This window comes from Hyperoodon ampullatus, assembly GCF_949752795.1.
Source record: "Hyperoodon ampullatus genome assembly, chromosome: 2".
Lineage (NCBI taxonomy): Eukaryota > Metazoa > Chordata > Mammalia > Artiodactyla > Ziphiidae > Hyperoodon > Hyperoodon ampullatus.
In genome coordinates this window covers 49380958-49402042 of record NC_136915.1, presented here as the reverse complement: position 1 = coordinate 49402042, position 21085 = coordinate 49380958, and the positions used below count along the sequence as shown (strand labels likewise).

Genomic DNA, 21085 nt, shown 5'->3' with positions numbered 1-21085 from the left:
GAACCTTCATTTAATCTGGGATAAGCCCAGAATTCAAGCCTGTATCTCCAGATGCCCAGTGTTTGATAAGACATAGTTTAGTGCTTCGTTCTATTCTGTTTTTTATCTGCGTTGAATCTATCCTGGTTCCCCAACTAGAGTTTAAGCTCCTACCAGTAAGCTACATAACCCCACATCCTTGACTTCCAAAGCAGTCAACTTTCAGAGGTATCGGGCAAAATGGTGGTGGTTGAAGCTATGGGAGAGATGGGCTGATGACAGAGCCCTAAGTAAATCTATTAGTCAGGGTCCTGTAAGAAACAGCCAGCCTGACTAGGTCAGATGAGGATACTTTAAGGTAGGAGTGACATACAAATGTTAGGCAAGGTTAAGGTAGCAAACAAGAGCTGGTGAGGCACTGGAAACTGAAAACAGTGGGAAGCTGTTACCATCCTAGGATGAGACCTATTTACTGGAACCCAGGGAGGGCGAGATTGAGGACAAAGTCCCTTCCCTCGCCAAGCAAAACTAAGCTACTCCTGGAGATTGTAGAACAAGGATGGGAAGGAGGCTGGATGAAATACCCTGACCTCTCTCCTTCCACCCTCTGATCTCCTCTCTGTGCCTTCCTGGGTGGAATCCAGAGGGCAGGAAGCTCAGAGGACCTGGCAATGCAGACCACAGGGGCCAGTCTCTGGGCACAAAGCAGGGCAGAGGAGGATATTTGTATTCTCCTTCTTACCTCGGAAAAGTGAAACTTAGGGTGAGTTTTTCCCCCAAAGATCTACAACTGATAACCAGTAGGGCTGAGATTGGAGACCAGGTTTAGTTCACGGAGCTTTCTGGAATAGCATTCTAGGTTTTCAGCTGTTCAGGTTGCACACCTGCTTGACGTGTTCCCTGGAGATCACAGTCATCTCATCATGTGCATACACCCTGCTGGGTGAGGTTTCTCAGAGTCCTTTCCTGTGCATCATCGTATTGGATTCTCATGGCAACCCCTGAGCTGGACAGGGCAGGCTATCAACCCTGCCTGGCGCCTGACCCCTTCCCTCTGTATAAAATCCTCCAGCAAGATGCTGCCTCTGTGTGACTCCCTTAGGGACACCTGCGTCAGTCATTCCATACAGTGCCCAGCACATGGCATTGCTTCATAGAATCAGTATTAGTATTAGAGGTGATGGTCACAGTCATTTGCTGAGCTCTCCTTGCACGCTGCACCCCATGCTAGGTGCGGTGTGTGCACGCTTCACTCTTAGGAAGTAAGAAGTATTCTCATTTTAGAGTTCTCCTTCACTACTGAGTTTGGAAGCTGGTGGTTCCACCCTTTTTCATCCATGCCTCCCCAAAGAGCCCTTCCAGAGGGTTATAATAGAAGGAACCCTAACCCTGGAATTCGAAAGGTCACTGTTTGAATGCCCTCTATATGTCTTCTTAGTTCCTTGAGTTTTGGGGTGTTCACTTGGCCCCCCGATCTTATGTTTGGTCATTTGTAAAATAAGGGAGATAATTTTTCCTTCCCAGGAATGTGGGATGGGCTGAATTGTATAAGAGAACTCCTACCATTTGGTAGGTACCCAAGAAAACATCTGACTCCTTCATTTCCAGGTTGCCAACAGTGACTTTGTAGGTCAGGTAGCTAATATTAGGCACAGAAACCCCAAAAGACACCTACATCCATATCTTCCGATTCCCCAGCCAGCCCTGTCCCTCGGCCCTTCGTCAGTTCTACATAACAGCACTGAATCATCTGTGGTGAGGTGAGCCCCTGCAGTGTGCTGTCTGGTGGCAGGCTTGCTTGGACTTCATGCAGTTTTTCAGGGCTTAACTCAGAGTCCTGTCTCTCAACATGCCTGATAAAATTGGAGTTTTATTTCCCCAAGGATCACACGATGTGGATCATCCTTCTCTCTTGCATTTGTCCTGGGAAGCTGTACCATTCGCAGCCCCAAGCAGAAGTGCTCCTGAAACATGCACGCTGGCTCTTTCCATCCCTCTTTATCTGCAGCCACCTTCTGCCAGGGAGGGAGTTCTTTGACAGCCACTTGGTCAGCATCCCTATGTGCTGGGAATTAGCACCATTTGATGTTGTGGTAATTCTAAGAGCTAGGGGTTGTTAGGACCATCTTGGAGATGGGGCCATTAAAGCTACTCTTCTTGACCAAAGGTGCGAGCCTCTCCCCACCACAAGCTGTGATGTCTTCATGTTGGGAGGACTTAAACAAGAAAGAGAGGCTCCCTGCCCTTTGACACAGTACTTCCAATGCTTCCATTTATAATGGGGCTTCCATTATGATGGCGCTACTTCTTGTTCTCTCTTTTGCGTAGGCCTGGATAGTGAAGTTGAAGGTTAGGCTGTGTAGGGATGGCAGCATCAGTTATTTTACTCCAAATCCAGCCAGGAACACAGATTTCAAATCAAGTTTTCGTAGGTTCGAAGCCTGGCTTGTTCATTACCCAAGTGAGGGGAAAGTCACTTCACTTTTTTGAATGCCTTTTTTATCCCAGGCTCCGTTCTCAACACTGGGAGTGTAGAATGAATAAAACAAAGTTCTGTGCCCAGTTGAGCTTTTGTTCTGTTGGGCAAAGGCAGACAGTCAACAGATGAATATACAATATGCCAGTGGGTACAGCGAGGAAAAAAGATGCAGGGGGAAAGAATGGGATGCAGTTTGGTGTGGAGAGTGGAGGGGTCAGAGGCCGTATCTCTGATCAGGTGACATGAAGAGAAATAAGAACTACCCCTGGGATTGCAAAGACATACGTTGACCCTTATCCCATGTCCTTAAAACTATCCCTCAGTGAATTTATGGGAAAGCAAGCAGCACGCTGAGGAATCTAGAAACCTTTGAACAAGAGGAAGGGTTAAAGAGACAGGAGACTTCGCTTTGGGGTGAGTCACTCTCTTTAACTATTTAGAGGGCAGTCATTGGAGGAGGAATCTTATGTCAGTGAGTACCATTCCTGAAGGGTCAAAAGAGGAACACTGGGTAGGGTTACAGGAACGAGATCTGGGCTCGCTAGAAAGAAGACACACATAAAGGAATAATAACTGCCCCCTGCACCAAGAGGCTTGAGAGTGGACCTGTGGTCTCAGCTTTCTCACCAGCTCTCTGTACCATCTTGGGACTGTCCACCCAGCTTTTCAGACATCAGTTTTCTCATCTGTTGGTAGAGAAATTTGGACTGATTAGTTTGAAGGTTTTCTCTGACTTCAACATTCTGTACATCCACATGTCAGAGGTGCTTGAGAATGAATGGGAGACTCTCGAGGGAGTGAATTTCCTACTGCTAGGTACCAAACAGGAACTGGACCTCGAACGCTAAGGGACAGTCATTCATTTACTAGAAGAAATTAATTTTTATGACATCCCTACAGTGTACCAGGTGTCGTGCTAGGTACTTTCCGTAAGTTTTCATTTAATTCTCTCAAACATGCAAGAGAACTATTTACACTTGAGAAAGTAGAGTGGAGAGTTAAGTCATTTGTCCAAGATCACAGCCAGGAGTATAATCCAGGTGTTTCCATTCCGCAGACTATTTCCAGTACCCAAAGGGAGGATAATCACACGACCTCAGGAGAATGCCCTTTCCTTGTGCCTTCTGATCATACCTCTCACTCTATTTGCTGAGACTGAGGTTTGAGAACATGCTGTTCTGAGAACAGCACAAAGGACTTTAGGAAGTATGAAATCATGATTATTTTAGACTTCTCTACTCCTAAAGAAGTCCAGAATGATAACTGTTGAGAATTGGGCTTACTCACCCTCTGTGGAGGCTAATAGGGATGAAGGGGCTGGAAGCCTCAAAACATCTAATGCAGAGTCTGCAACAGCCCTGGAGCGTAAATCCCTTGACTGTCCTCATTCTCTTGAGTTGTACCCTAATATGATGCCCATGCTTGCCTGTAATTGGCCACCACAGAGGCTGATTTAAAAAGCAAGTGTTGGGGCTTCCCTGGTGGCGCCTGGGAGTCCGCCTGCCGATGCAGGGGACACGGGTTCGTGCCCTGATCCAGGAAGATCCCACATGCCGTGCAGCGGGTGGGCCCGTGAGCCGTGGCCACTGAGCCTGTGCATCCGGAGCCTGTGCTCTACAACGGGGGACGCCACAACAGTGAGAGGCCCGCGTACAGCAAAAAAAAAAAAAAAAAAAAAAGCAAGTGTCTTTACTCTTAACTTGCATAATATCAACTTTGGTGAGGACTCTTGATAGCACATTCATGTAACAATAATTTCCTGAATGTCCCCTGACCTTCAGGGACTGTCCTGGGTACGAGGAAGAGAGCAGTGAGCAGAGTAACATACCTACCTTTTGTGACATCTACCTTCTAATTGACTCATACACATATCTTCAGTTTACAAAAAATTTGGAAAAGTGGGGAAACAGATTTTTGAGAAATGGAATGCACTTGGTAGGTACTTTCCTTGAAAGCACAGGAATGATTGGAAAAATCGTAGAAGAACATACAAAATGTGTGGGTAAAAACTGCAAACCTTAGACATAAGACCATCACATTTTTCCAAACAAAATTGAGACATGCCGTCTGGCAATATTTTTTCTTTTCTTTCTGATCTCTAAAATTAATTCATATGAAAGCTTTTCCCAGAAGTATAAAATTAAAATCACATTTAGGAATGTATTCCATGACTCATCTTTATTTAAAAGGTTAAAACCATATCTAATACGAAACCCAGCAAAGATTTTAACAAGAGGACCATATTCTGTTTATCCTAGGGTCTCGAATTCTGAACTAAGCATCTAGGCACAAAGTAGGCACTCTATCAATCTTGGTTCATCCAATGAATACATGTTCAAATATCTATTTCTACAGTTTCCGAGCAGTGAGGACAAGTATTACCCTAAAACATCAAGAAAATGCAAGCCCGTCGGGGAAGGCAGCATGGAAGTGGGGAGGGAATGGAGTGTGCATAATTGGTGGCTTCAGTTCATGATATCTGACATGCCTTTGCTTTGGGACCGGAGGGAATTTTCAAATGAAAACACTAAAGTAAAAACCACATCCTTCCTTTCAACAGGGCGTTGTTGCTGGCGCTCGTTCCAAAGGAGAACACAAACAGAAAATCTTTTTAACCATCTCCTTTGGAGGAATCAAAATCTTTGATGAGAAGACAGGGGTAAGTAAAAGAATAACATGGCATGGTGAAATTGAATCCACTGACAGATGTGCCCTTAAAAGCCTCTGCTCTCTGGGCAGGGATATCAAACAAGCATAAAAACAGATAAAGCAACTGACAAACTTGATCAACTGTGATTGTCCATCAAAGGGAGGCTCTTTCCTGACTTGGCCACAGTGTGACTGCACCAACACAGTGTGACTGTGTTTCTTACAGTGTAATTGGGATAAAAGTGTCACACAGTCCTGGTAATGCAATAGGGAGATTGATGTGCTTTGACGAGCGGTGGGTAATGTGACAGTTTAAGTTAAATTTCTTTGTGTGCTGGCAACTTTAATGACATGCATCCTAGAGGGAGACGTACGGGGGTCATTTGACTTGGTCAAAGCATCCAGACTCTCTTGAGTTGAACCTGTGGCACCTTGCAATTGCTGTCATCAAAAAGAATAAATGGAGTTTTCAGTCTTGAAAAAAATCTATCACTGCATGATCAGGAAATGTAAGGGCTGATCTGTTTGTTAAACCCACTGAAGTAGTGGTTTGTATTTTCATCAACCTCCCGGCAGCAGTTAGCTCCCAGCTTCATCCCCAGGACTTGCCTTGCATTGTTGGCCTTGTTCATTGATGGTAAGGGAAAAACAGAAAAGCGTTCTGTTCTTTGATCTGTTTTGTCCAGCGAGCAAGAGTCAAATGGACATGTTTTCCTTTTATTCATTCAATGCTTTATATAGCTTCTAACACACCTCCACCTGTATCACCTCCTTTGAACTTCACAGGTAATTTGTCAAGCACTGTATAAACAATACTCAACTAGCCAAGTTACCTAACCTTGTCATTTTGCATTATAATTTTCTCGCCTTTGTTCTGACTCACATTAGGATACCAGTGGGTAGTATGATGATAATTTAACAGTAAAAAATGGATTTTTCTTGAAGAAAAGTTATTCCTGAATAATAATAGCACAGACAATGGCCAAAAGGTAGAAGCAACCCAACTGTCCATCTGTGAATGAATGGATAGGCAAAATATGTGTGTGTGTGTGTGTGTGTGTGTGTGTGTGTAAGTGTAATGGAATATTATTAAGCAGTAAAAAGGAAGTTCTGACCTATGCTACAACATGGAAGACATTATGCAGAGTAAAAAAAGCCAGTCACACATAGACAAATTCAGTAGGATTCCACTTAAATGAGGTATCTAGAGTCACATTCACAGAGACAGAAAGTAGAATGGTGGTTGACTGGGCCTGGGGGGAGGGGTGATAAAGAGTTAGTGTTTAATGAGTACAGAGTTAAAAGTCTGGGGAGAGGGAAACAGTGCTGGTGATGGATGGCTGTGATGGCTGCTCAACGATATGAATGTACTTTATGCCACTGAACTGTATATATTACCACAATAAAAAAATCTAGTAGTAAAAATTACCATTTGTTGAGTACATACTAGGTACATACTAGTCACTTTGCATACATTATTCAGTTTTGTCCTCACAAGGGTCCTATGAGAGAGTAATAATAACAGGTACTGCATCAAGCACATAGTATGTTCCAGTCATTGTTGTATGCCCTTTAGAAGTACCAATCCATTTAATCCTTACAACAACCCTATGAGTAGATAGTGTTGTTATCTCCATTTTATAGTTGAAGATATTAAGGAGAGAAAAGGATATGTAACTTGCTGGAAGTAGGTGGTGGTGGAGACAGGATTACAACCTAGGCGGTCTGGCTTATGAGTCCAACCACAATGTCTGTTATCTCTCAGGGTAAGTGACTTTCTCATGTTCATCCAGCATGTAGGAGGCAGAGCTGGGATTTAGCCTCCAGTTGACCTGAGTCAACAATCAGAGCAACTGACCTCTATGTTATAGGAAAGGTGGACCTACCTGGGGATGCCTTGGTAAAGGGAGTTTAGAATGAGGGCACAAGCATCAGTAGTCAAGGAGCTTGAAGGCAGCAAGATTAAGAGCCTAATGTAAGCCTCTTCTGCTTTAATAAAAGTATGGTTTCTAAAAGTAGGGAAGATTTTCCTTTTCCTGGGCAGACTATAGTTTGGAGACCTGTGCTCAGTTCTGAACCTCACATTTTAGAAAAGATATAATCGAATCAAAGTATATCCTGATGAGGGGACCAGGGCAGTTGGGGGACTGAAAACTATGCTGGGCCAACACTTCTGAACACAGATGTGGCCACGTGGGATCCTGGGTAACACACAGGAGGCAGAGAGCTTTGGGCTTGTAGAAACTTGGAGGATATCATTGACCCCTTAGCATCCTTCATCCTTCACCCCTTAGCAAGGGAGTTCACCAGCCCTAGGAGGATTCAAGCAACAGTCCTATTATGGGGAGACGCTTTCACAAGGATTTATATGCCCAATATACATCATCATCTCTAGTCTTTTCCCAAGTCCATGCCTGCCCATCACATGACACTGGCATCACCAAAGGGACTGGAGTAAGCAGAGTATCAGATATTTTATTTTGTCTAGGGCCATGTTTTTTGGCTTTGCTATTCCATCATGTACCCTACCATCAAATAGTTCTCATCACCAAACTTTAACTAATGAGAAGAGGTAGTTTATATTCTTTACCTTTCTCTAAATCCTCACTCAAGGATGGCTAACCTGGCCCCAAAGAAAGATACCACCAAACCTTATAATGTGATTTTTTTGATTCTTTATCTGGACACAAAGAGAACAGCAGTAAAGTCATTATTTCAGCTCAAAGCCATTTGGCTTTGTTGGAAAAAAATGTCATCTCCTAGTGGAGAATCGGGATGAAGGCAAAGTTAAATGTTTTCTGTCTGGCTTAGTCTGCTCCAGTTCTGTTTGATTAACCTTAGGCCCTGTATCATTGGGCTTCTGCTACCCTAGCTTGTTAATTTGTCTCAACACAAGCCTGGGGAGTGGAGAGAATCGAACGTTTAAGCCTGAAGTAGAGAGGATGGTGGGAGCAAGGCACTCCATATTAATAGCGTTCATCTCTCCAAAGAGTTGTCTAGTAGAAAAAGAAGCTGACTTGTTCTGTGTGACTCAAGGGACAGAACCGAGACCAGGTGATAGGAGTTTCTAGGAAGCAGTTTCAGTTTATGAGGAAGAAGAATTTCCTGCAAGTCAGAGCTGTTCAGCATGTAGATGGACCACCTTCTGTGCAAGGGAGTTCACCAGCCCTAGGAGGATTCAAGCAACAGTCATATTATGGGGATATTTTGGAAGGAAGTCAAGTAGAAGGTGAGATGTTGACCAAAGTCACATCTTTCGGGAATCACCAAAGTTGATTCCCCAGACTAATTTAATAGTCTGTTTCTCCCTTAAAGTCAACCCTATCGATGTGATTTATGTTCAGATAAATGGAGGTTTTTCAAAACCTCCATTGGAGATTATGAGCAGGAACAGTTTACTAAACCTTTGTCATTGCACATCAGGGGACCGGCTGAATTACGCAGGATAAGAGTCTAAGTGAAGTGTTTTGTCCTACATATCAAAGAAATGGAAAACTAGGTCTTTGTCATTTGGAATGACAAATTTTAGTTGTTTATCATGTCTAAAGTATTCCTGCTCAAGCTTGGCTGCACTAGTTTTTTCAAAACCAAGAAAAGAAACATTAGCAGAACGTGACAATAGCTACAATTTTAAAAATCCAAAAGCTGTCAGAAGCGTTTTGATCCCAATTAAAGAGACCCTTTGCAGCAATTTACACCTTGTCTTGAATTTCAAAGGGTTCTTGATCCCAAACCTTATGTGAGTAAATTTTATAAGTAGTATGTTGCAGGAAATAAATCAGTAACAAAAGCTGTTCATATGTTCATATATCTAGGTATTGCTAATATGTCAAAAGGATCAGTGAGAATGCAGAATATGTCATAAATGAACTCATTGTTACTAGTAGTAGTTGTTACTAGTTGCTAGTAATAGTAGGAGTGGTAGCAGTAGCAGTAGGAGTAGAAATAGTAATAGTAATAGTGGTAGTAATAGTAGGAGTGGTAGCAGTAGCAGTAGGAGTAGAAATGGTTTCATGTCAGTATGTTACTAGGTCCTCAAATCAGACCAGTGGACACCAAGGCAGGATTGATGTCCTCTTCATTTCACAAATAAGGAAACTGAGATTCTGGGAGTCTTCCTAACTTGGCTAGAGACTCAGATCAGACCTTCCAACCCCAAATCCTATGTCTTTCCAGGGAAGCTCACTAGCTTTCTTCTCTCCCCACTTATAATTTTATTCCATAGAATTATTATAATTTGTGCCATTAAAAAAATCAGAAATATTGGGACTTCCCTGGTGGCTCAGTGGTTAAGAATCTGCCTGCCAATGCAGGGGACACAGGTTTGAGCCTTGGTCTGGGAAGATCACGCATGCCGCGGAGCAACTAAGACTGTGCACCACAACTACTGAGCCTGTGCTCTAGAGCCCATGAGCCACAACTACTGAGCCCGCATGCCGCAACTACTGAAGACATGCGCCTAGAGCCCATGCTCCGCAACAAAGAGAAGCCACTGCAATGAGAAGCCCACGCACCGCAACAAACAGTAGCCCCTGTTCACCGCAACTAGAGAAAGCCCACGCGCAGCAACGAAGACCCAACACAGCCAAAAATAAATAAATAAAATTTAAAAAATCATAAATACTGCAGGAGCCTAAAGATGAATCTGTTTCTCAGGATAGAGGGCAGTGGTCTGTATCAACTTTTCTAGATAATACAACATCTTGTTGCCACAATCACAGATGGATTTTGCTTGTTAATTTAGTTTAGCCAAAACTGATTTGGCACTATTATTTGCAGCATTCTAAGTACATTATAGCAACTCTATGAAGTAAATGCTATTATCATCACCATTTTACAGATGAGAAAACTGAGGTCCAAATAATTAATTACACAGCTCTCAAGTGGCAGAACTGAGATTCAAACCCAGGTAGTCTCGTCCAGAGTACTTAATGCTAGTATATCACACCTTTCTTAGTGTGTTTGGGCTGCTATAACAAAAATATTATAAACTAGGTGGCTTATAAACAGCAAATGTTTATTTCACAGTCCTAGAGGCTGGAAAGTCCAGGATCATAGCCCCAGGATTTGGTGTCTGGTGAGAGCCCACTTCCTCATAGATGGTGCCTTTTTCTGTGTCCTCTTATGATGCAAGGAGGGGAGGGGGAGGATGCTTACTAGGACCTTTTTTATAAGGGCACTAATCCCATGTATAAGGGCTCCACCCTCATGACCTAATAAGCTCTCAAAGGCCCCACCTCCTAATACCATCACCTTGAGGGTTAGAATTTCAGCACATGAAATTTGAGGGGATATAAACATTTCAGACCATAGCAATATCAAAGTTTATAAACGATTTCCTTTTATATGTATTAGAGCAGATTGAATATTATCCCTGTCTTACTGTCACCATTATTCACTTTCATTTTAATGAGCTTTCCTGAATGAAGATAAAAGGGGTGGAGTTACAACTGGGACTGTCTTGTGGATAGAATGTTGGCAGTGTAACCAGTACATGGTCAGGCAAGAGCATGTCGGATGCCTGTTTTACGCCACATGATTATCTGTTTCCTGAGGATTCAAAGATGAAGAAGATGTGTCCTTGCCCCTGAGGTGTTCACAGTCTGGTGGTGAAACCAGACTCACAAAATGAACTGACAGCTGCTGAGACACAGGTGTGAATGGAGTTGTCGGTACTCAGGGGATGGAGACCGAGCTTTGCCTGGAATAGTGAGGGGTTTTCACAGAAAAGGGCACACTGACTTGGCAGTGGAGGAGTGAGTTGGAGAGGACCAGGTAAACGAGTCGGGGAAGAGAAAAATGTATTTCTAAATGCACAGATGTCTAAAGGAGAAAGATATGTGTGTGTGTTCATTTTTCCCTTCAGGAAATATTTATTGAACACGTCTATCAACATACATATGAACAAGGCTGTATCTTTTTGTTCGTCACTGTTATCTATCTGGTTAGCACATAATGTCCACATAGTAGATGCTCAGTAGTACTTATTGCACAGAAAATAAAATGAGTTGGTGATTACGACTCAGCAAATGTACACAGAAAAACTAGGGCATAGCAGGGGAGAGGTGGAGAGTGGCCCAGGATTGAATATTGTCCCTCATAATAGAGGGGTAATGATGTTTTAACTGTAATGGCTGCACTTACATTTCACGGCTGATTTAATAATTTATTCTTCAGTGAAAACCAGATATCACCTTATTCGTGTCTCTTCAAAAACAGGACTGTTCTTCCTTTATTTCTAACTAGATATTTTGAGTGGACTTGGGGAGAGCAGCTGAGGTGGAGCAAAGGAAACTGGTTCTAGGGAGGGAGACAGGTAGGAAGATGAAGGCGTTGCAGGGCAGGATGCTGGGACCTGGGACACCCCCATCATCCTGAGAGCCATTGAAACAGTACATAGGACTCTCACAAGATGACTAGCCTATAAGCAGGACCGTCTGTAGCAGGCTTTTGTGGATTCTGTCTCATTCAACACCCAACAATTCTTGGAGGTTTTATTACCCCCTTTTTACAGATGAGTCATCCAAGGTACAAGTAGAGTGAGTGGCTTGCCCGAGGCTACTATGAGTAGCAAGAATTGAATTCAAATTCACATGTATAACTCCTAAGCTTGTTTTGTTTCTTTTACTCCAGAGAGTCTCCACTTGACTGGTTCTATCCCCAGAAGGGGCTGCTTTGGAACTTAATGTATGCATTTTGGGTGGTCACGACTTTTGGGGAAGGGGGTGGTGATGCAGGAATTTACTAGGGGCAAGGATGCTAGCCACTCTGCAAAGTACAGGACATTCACACACAACACAAATGGTTCCTGTGCCATATGACTTTAAATGTCTTATCACACATTCATGTAGATGAAAAACCTGTTTATAATTAGCTGAATCTAAAACCTAACTCTACTTTATCTATAAAAAAGTGATTTTGTACAATATTCGTAGTAGTGAGTTTTCCAGAAATGCAGCTAAACAGAGAGAAAGATGTGCTTTGTTCTGTTGACACCTCATCAAGAGTTGGTCATCACTTTGGAAAACCACTCCCCTGTGATGCTTTTCATATTTGAGTCTCCAACAGGGCACTACTCCATCAGTTTCATGTATAGCTATCATGTTCACCATAACTGGACTTCTATGGCGCATCTTTAAAAATGTCAAATATAAAGGGAAGAGTTGAATGATCTCTTAAAACTGAATTTATTCATTATAAGAAAGCACAAACATAAGACAGTGTCATTATGTTCTTCTATTGTAGTTGTAACTAAGCCTTTATATGTAGAAATTCATATTATTTTTATTAGAAATCCTCTTCTTTTATTTCTCCTTTATAAGTAGGATATTTTTACTTGCTTCAACTTCATGTTTACAGGTAGATTATATAATCATTTCCAGATAATAAAAGAAGAATTACAAAATATTGGTTTATAAGCAGGAGGTGTTGGGTCAGATAGGTTAAGAATCCCTGTCTAGACCATGCTGCCATTTTCATTGGTTCATTCGTTCATTCATTCCACAAATGCTTATTGAGTGAAAGGGATATTCTACGTGATGGATAGGGATGAACTAGCCTGAAACCTTTTCTTCAAGGAACCTACAACCTAGGAGGCAAGACATATGTATATAACTAAAAACTCAAAGCAAGAATAACAATATGATAAGAGAAAAATATAAAATTATCATGAGAGTTCAAAAGAAGAGATGATTTCTTCCATCTGAAAAGAAATATGGAATGATTTAGGAACAATTGGCTGAACTTTGAAGGATGGGCAGGGTTTCAAGTGGGAGATATAAGAGGACCAGTATCCAGGCAAAGGGAATTATGGGGAGTATTTACTAAGGCCCTAAAGTGAGAAGCTCATGGAGAAGGGCAGGTGTGGAGAAGAGTTGAGATGTCTGGATATTCTGATTGGAGGATGTGTGATTGCTATCAGTGAGAGAAAACTGAGAGGGTTGGCAGGGCCGTATTGCGAGGCCTGGAATGTACAACTAAAGAGTTTTGGTTGAATCATGTCCATTACAGCCTGAGTTATTATTCATTGTATTCTGTGGCCCTGAAGCTGCACTAGCTATACAGAGAGGTAGGTACAGGGACTCTAAGGCCACCCTCGACCCATCAGATGTCTTTGTGCAAACCAGGGAAAAGTCCGTTTCTTTTAAGGCTCATTGCCTGGGGTGACTTTTGCTGGGAAACGGTTGCGATAAGTATACACGTTTTTGATGACTGTACGATGACTACCTCCCCGTAGATCTATGCAGTGTACCCCCTGCCCAGCTGAACGTAGCAGACCTGGGAGTATCATTCGTGCATGAGCAGAATGCCGGGGGTACCATCTTGCCAGTTCCTGTACCGACCATTCACTGCCCAGCTTGCAGGACTAGCAAAAGGAGACCCCTCCGCTCTGTATATCCCTTTGCTCTTCTTCACTCAGGGAACACCTCAAGGTCCAGTAATGTCAACACCAGTAGCAACAGCAACACAGCACGACAATGACCACTTATCAAGCCCTTTCTCAAACCAGGTGCTTTAGTAAACTAAGTGCTTTATGCATTTCATCCTCTGAGCAGTATTCATGTTGGGTCTGTCTGAATCCACAGCCCACACTCCTCACTGGTATGGTACTGGCACCAGAGAGTGGGCATGGTGGAAGGAGCTGCCTTGGATCCGTTCCTGCCCAGCTATGTGGGCAGCTATCCGTTCCTGCCCAGCTATAAAGCAATTTTTATGAATGACTTTGTATCTCTTTCACTCATCTGTAAGATGGGGATAATCAAAGTACCTATGTCTTAGGATTGGTACAAGATTAAATGAGGATTTAATTTAATCCCCTAAGACTTAGAATAGTGCCTAGTATAATAAAAAGCTCTAGGTGTTAATATTATATTATTAGCTCTATTATCCCCTCTCTGATATGGACCTTCTTATGTCCTCCCTTCAGAATTAAGAAATCCTTTCATATTCCTCCTACAGCATCCTCTGTTCACCTTTATCACAGCACACGGTTGTCTGTATCGGAATGAGTTGACCCATGTTTCCATCAGACTACAGGCTCCACGAGGCCCCTGGTCTCATCCATTGCTGTATCTGCAGGGTTTCACACGGGTCCTGGTATGTGACAAAGATGCTAATGGCACATTGAAGGAAGAGAGGAAAGTTAGTCAGGGAGAGATGGAACAAAAGCGAGGGAAGGATGGAGCAGGAAGTAACGAATAAGTAAACTTATAATGAAATGCTCATTGTCTGGGCTAGATATTGGAGCCCAAGATGCTACGTATCAAAGATGCAAGTTTTGCCATGCAGGCAGTGAGCATGGAAAGAATAATAGATGTGACTCAGAGTACCCTGATTCTAGGATGTCAGGGGCTGAAGGTCCCTTAGGCATTGACTAACCCACTCATTTACAAGTGAAGAAACTCAGAAGCCAAAGAGAAGAGGCGGCTCCTGAAGGACTTCCCTAGCGGCACAGCGGTTAAGACTCCGCACTCCCAATTCAGGGGGCTTGGGTTCAATCCTTGGTTAGGGAACTAGATCCCACATGCATGGTGCGACTAAGACCTGACACAGCCAAATAAATAAATAAATAAATGTTAAGGGAAAAAGAAGTAAGTGGCTCCTGAGACCTCCCAGCAAAGTGTATGCAAAACACCTAGGCTTGAACATCGAACCTGAGTCACTCTCTAATGCCCACAAAACAGGAAGTGGACAGCATCCTCTTCCCTTCCTCCTCTTCCTTACTTTGCCTTCCTTCCTCATTACCTTTTTCTCTTTCTCTCTCTACCATCTCCATATTCTTTGCTCATTTGCTTCAACATTCAGGCTCCCAAAGCCCGACAGCTGCCCCAGGTCCATTTTAATATCAAAGAGACTGAACATCTGAGGGAAAAAATTGGGCCTCTGTATGTTTAGTGTCTTGTTGGGTGATATTGGATTTTAATTTATCACAATGAAAAATCAATTTATAGCTCAAATCCAACATATTTTTAGAAATTGGCCCTGTCCGGAAGCTGCCTCTGTTAGATAATTTAGATGGGGGATAATTCATGACAGGGGGAAAAAATGGATATTCATATTACCCTGGAAGGTGAGACCACGAATGTTTTCAAGCAGATTTGATAAACTCAGAAATGTACTATCTTTCCCTTAATGAATCATTTTATCAATTTTGGTCTTTCAGGAGGTAAAGAGGTACTGTTTTCTGGGCTAGCTGCTTTTACATGCTTGGTCTCATTTAACTAAATCTCCTAAGAACTCAGCTAAGAAAGTATTATTTTTCCTGTTAAACAGATGAGGAAACTGAGGCACAGAGAGGTTAAGGGAATTGCACAAGGCTGAATATCCAGCCAATTGCAGAGCCGGGCACTGACTCCGGCATGTCAGGGTAATAAGGCCTGTGTTCTTTTCAGTTCCCAGTGTGGTCTCTCTCCTTTTCGAGCGCATACTTAGGGCCTCTGGAAAGCAAGTGACCGTGCGTTTATTCTCCAGAGCAGAAATCTAACTGCTCTGAGGGTTTTTGTCGTGCAGACCAGCCCTGTGACTAAAGGTTTATCAGCTACTCCTTGGGCCTCTGAGGGGTGTGTGAGCTGCTGCTCAAGGTGGCAGCGCCCGGATGTGCCGTGTGACCTCGGGGATGCATCCTCTGCCTATTCTCTGGGACACTGTCCTCATCTGAACCCTGGGGTCATTCCTCAGCCTTTTTCTTAAAGGTCCAGAGAGTGAGCATAGTGGGCTTTACCGTCTCCTGTAACCATTTACTTTGGCCACTGTCATGTGATGGCCCCCGCGGACAATATGTAGACAAAGGAGCTTGGTGTCTGCTGGCTCTGGTCTGGATGATTACCGAGGCGTCTTCTAATCTGCTCATTCTGACCCCGTGACGAGCTCTGTAGGAGAGCAGGATGAGCACCCGCTGAAGATCTCTGGTCTTCATCTCTGGGCCCTTTGTTCCCGGCTCTTTGGTGGCCGACTTTGGGGATGAATGCTTTTTATAAACTTTGATGATAAATATTCAGCTCTGGGAATTGTGTTAGTTATTTCTACCATTTGTGGAGCGCTAATTGCCAGACACTGTGCTCGGTGCTTCACATATATGTTTCTCATTGAATTCTTGCAATCCATTGTTTAGTGACATATTATCATTCCCATTTTACAGATGAGGTGACTCACCCTCAGGGAGGTTCAGTCACTTGACCAGGACTACTCTTAAATTTTGATCTATTTATTTATTCAGCAGATGTTCATTGAGTACCTACTGTGTGCCAAGGAGTATTCTCAGGGGTGTGCAGACATTGGTAAATAAAAGGAAGGCCTCTACCTTGTAGAGTTTACATCCTAATGCGGGGAGACAGACAAGAAACAATAGACATACATAAATAATATACTCTGTTAGAAAGTAATCAGTGCTATGAGAAAAGATAAAAGTATAGCGAGGTCACAGCATTTCCCCACTGTACTTCCTTTCTCCTTGCAAAAGGGCCTGTGACATACATGCCTTGTAAATCACAGAGATGAACATGCTCTGGGAGCTTCCTATAGTTTTGAGGGTCAACTGAGTAATGGAAAAAGACACTTCTGAAAATTCTCATCCAAATTCCAGGGGCCGTTACACGTGATAAATCAGAGCTGTCAGTTTGGGTGTCTCTGCTTTTATTTAGAAGGCTGATTGCTTTATAGGGGGGTCTACTGTTTATTGTTTTTCTATCTTGCACATTTATTTTAAATTTTCATTTAAAACGCATTTTCCATGACTGTGCTTCAGTTATTTAATAGGTGCTTCTATTTTTATGAAGACACCCCTTACAGGAGCTGTTTGTGTAGAAATGGTGATGCTATAATTAGGCCCAGCACTGATAAGATGGTTCTCTGTGCTTCTCCGTGGCGGCCCGAGGTGGAGCAGCATTAATAATTCTGGGGACAATAAAGGAATGTGTTTCCTAGAAGGTGAGCCCAGGTCAAGGTGAGAGCCTGGTAAAATCCACCAGAGGAGAGACTCTGTCTGGGGAAGTGTACATGGTGGAACCTGGGGCCTGGATGACCAGTGTTATGCAAAGAAGTCTGGGTTTGTTGTCAGAGGGCCTGAATTTGTATCGTCACTCGGTTGAAAAGGTGCAGATCGAGCTGCAATGATAAAAACAACAACGACAGTAATAGTGATGATAGCAGTAGCACTTACCGTTGTCCCAGATCCTGTCGTAAGTGCTTTACGCACATCTCATTTCATACTTTTATGAATCACTGAACCTCTTAGTGGCTCTGTGTTCTCCTCTGGAGTATATGAGCAGTAATTAACTAGCCAAGCTTTATAGCAGTCTTGCCAAATAGAGGAATTATCTCTGGTTTACACAGGATGGCACTGAGTTTCAGAGAGGTGCAGTGAACTGCTAAGATGTCTCAGTTAATGAGGGCTGCCCTGCCCACCACATTTATTTCATTTCACACTGGTTTGCTGGCCACAACAAGGAAGCTGGTGTGTGAGTCTGTCTTACATGGATGGTTAGATGTTACCTGGAATAAAACACTTCGGTGATATCCTGGCTGACTTTTTCATCATGTGTTCTTTTGTGCTGTAGTTACTGACCTTATTCATTCATTCATTTAAATAAAAATATTTATTTGTATATATGTTTCTAGAATTAAAAATACATATATATTTTTAAAAATTTTAGCATGAACAGTGAGATAAATCTAATGCCCTCCCATTTTTTTGTCTTATGCTCATGGTCACTACTTCTTTCTTGCACCTTTCCCTGCTTTTCTACAGATTAGGAATAACCATGCTAAGCTGGTAAAGCATTTGCATTCCCTGATTAGTTACAAACATGAAAAGTAGAGAGAATTTTAAACAAAGAAACAAACAAAAATCCTAGACTATGAGTAATTGGAAGCCAGGGTCCATTATTTGGTTACTCTTATATCTACCACCTTCTGGTACGTGGTAAGCTCCCAGGAGATATTTGTGGAATTGTGCTGAATTCCTTCATTGTACAAGTCAAGCAGCCCTCTGATCCACCTTCTTGTCTAGCTGTGTCCACCTAAAACCTTTGGGCATTGTGGGTAGCATCTAAATTCTAAGAATAATCATCTCCCTGAGAACAGTAAATAGCAACTTCATCCCCTCTGCCATGGGCTTCAGTGATACAACCCATTTTACTCAAGCCATATCTGCCCTTCCCAGGGTTCCTTTAACTTCTAGATGAATAGAAGATTATATAAAATATATTAAAGGTTACATGTAATATATTCAATCTCAATTTCTGGTGTTATTAATGATCTTAATGCATAGGTAATTCATTTCCCCCCATTTTCCTTTCTCTTTCCCCATCCATCTAATTTGCCTTTATCTTCTTTCTCACCCCTTTTCTATGCTCTCATGTGCATATAGATATAGTCACGTTTTTTCTATTGCCGTATATATTTTCCAAAGGCATTATTAAATACCCACTATGTATAAGGTAGAAAGTACAGCCAGCTATAAAAGAAGTATAATATATTATGTGAATGAGGGAAAGGTAATATCTAATTGAAGGGGAGGAAAGAAACTAACATTTATTGAGCAACTACTATGTGTTGAAGTCTATACTAAATATTACAAGTAAGTTCCTGGAGGATAAAAACTCTTGCCTTCTTCCAGCCATTCTGTGCCCCGCCAGCAGCGGGAGCTTTCCCTAGGGGTGGGAGTCCTTTCAGGGTCCTGGGGTCTGTTCCTCAGAATTTTGATGCCTGGGCACCCTGCAGCCTGGAACATGTACAAGTATGCTTTGATGCAAAGGATGAGAGAGAGGAGGTTAGCCTAGGAGAGCTGATGAGGTGGTGAGGGCTGACCTAGGAGTGTTATATCCACTGTGCTGAGTGAGTTACATGCATGGTCTCCTTCAGTCCTTATGATCACACTGTGAACTACATATAGGCATTACCAACTCCATTCTGGATGGAGCCCTGGACGTGGAGGGTGGAGGAGAATAGAAGTGCTCCAGGCACTGAGGACAAAGGCCAGTGACCTCACAGTTCTGACTCGAGCCCAGGGTTTCAGTCCGTCTGATGAGCCCACATCAGATGCAGTGTGCAGCCATCTCAGCTGCAAGCAGCTCCTATACTTGAAGCTTCAGCCAAATATTTCTTTTGGGATCACCCCAGTACACACCCTTCCTTCAAGCTGCCTCACTCACATAGCTCAGGGATTTGCTTGGCAGGACGGATTTGACTTCTTAAATGATTTAGAAAATCAGGAGATTTCAAATCTGCAAGAAATTACACAGAAGCATGGCCTCAATATCTAAATACAAAATGCCTGCACCTCCAGAGATGGAGGTTTGAATTTTTCATGGTATCTAAGAAATGTGTAGACTGTTTTGAAATTATATGTTTAAAATTTTGAAAATAAAGATTGTACTGGCAAGTGTCTAAACTCAAGACGGTCATAACCTCACTTTTGAGTAACAGATGCTTCATCTTCAATATAAGTGGGTCCGAGGAGAGTTTCTGAGACTCGTATACAGAGATGCATCATCTCACGACTCTGTGCAGGATGATCTATTCGGGTGAATAGACGTGCACCTATCCGTGTGAATGGACGTGCATACTCTTTCATGTTTATTTCTGTGCTGTCAAAGTCTGTGCCTGTATTTTTTTCTGGCTATCTCTAGCCTGTGATACAACCACCCTAGCACTTAACAAAAACTTCTTTATCACATACAATGATTAAAAAAAAAAAAGGATCTCTTATGTTTGAGAATCTCTTTGTAGTTTGGAAACTACTTTCACTTTTTTTCTTACAACTGATCTTCACGTTAATCTTACAATATATGTATTACACATGCAATTTTATTGGTGACGGACCTGGACCTCAGAGAGTCTGATTGCCAGCCCAGAGTCACACAGTGATAATGGACAGAGACTAATCCTTATTTATATTTTATGCTATTTCTATTTATAAAAGTAGTATATATTTACTATAGAAAATTTACAAAATATAAAATAGTCATAAGGAAGAAAATAGAAGTTACTTGAAATCCCACCACTTAAACATAAACCCAGTCAATATTTTGGTGTATATACCAAAAGTCTTCTTTACATCTATATCTATATATATATATATATATATATATATATTTTTTTTTAAGATGTTGGGGGTAGGAGTTTATTAATTAATTTATTTATTTTTTGCTGTGTTGGGTCTTCGTTTCTGTGCAAGGGCTTTCTCTAGTTGCGGCAAGTGGGGGCCACTCTTCATCACGCTGTGCGGGCCCCTCACTATCGCGGCCTCTCTTGTTGCGGAGCACTGGCTCCAGACGCGCAGGCTCAGTAGTTGTGGCGCACGGACATAGTTGCTCCGTGGCATGTGGGATCCTCCCAGACTAGGGCTCGAACCCGTGTCCCCTGCATTAGCAGGCAGATTCTCAACCACTGCGCCACCAGGGAAGCCCTATATATATTTTTTTAATTGAAATTATACTATACATGCTGCTTTGTGACCTACTTTATTACTTATCCATTACTTATTTATTAAATATTTTTCTATAGCATCATTTTCAATTACTGTAAAGAATTCTAGCCTATGAGTGTTACGTAATTTAATAAACACCTTATTGTTAGTATCTGCATCTATGGGCACATCTTTTTATATACACCTGTGATTATTTCCTTTAGTTAAGTACCAGAATTCCTGGGTCAACAAGTATGTATACTTTTAATGCTTTGGTCTTTTTTTTGCGGGGGGGGGGGTTCATATTATGTTCTAGAAAGTTGTACCACCAGAGGTACAAATACTGTTTCCCTACATATTTGTCAGCATGGAGTATTACCAATTATTGTAAAATATAAATTTTTAAACTTTTTGATATTAAACTTTAGTTTTAATGCCTCTGTCTTAATTTCCTTATCTGCTCATGATAGGCATAGGGAAGCAACATGATGGTGGAGTCTGTCTTTTACACTAATGAGACTAATGGTCCATTGGTTTTACCTACAGATCTGAATGATGTCAAAGGGCATTGA

The 21085-nt window shown here is 42.2% G+C and overlaps 1 protein-coding gene across 5 annotated transcripts in view; it reads left to right on the top strand.

Moving 5' to 3' along the window:
- Nucleotides 1-21085, top strand: part of DAB1 (DAB adaptor protein 1) — a gene marked incomplete at both ends in the record, with an annotated part of 285045 nt that overhangs the window by 143129 nt on the left and 120831 nt on the right. For all 5 annotated transcript variants that reach the window (XM_079698048.1, XM_079698050.1, XM_079698047.1 and 2 more), the window contains one exon: nucleotides 5019-5117. In XM_079698048.1, the coding sequence (XP_079554174.1) occupies nucleotides 5019-5117 (99 nt within the window). The remainder of the gene's footprint in view (nucleotides 1-5018; nucleotides 5118-21085) is intronic.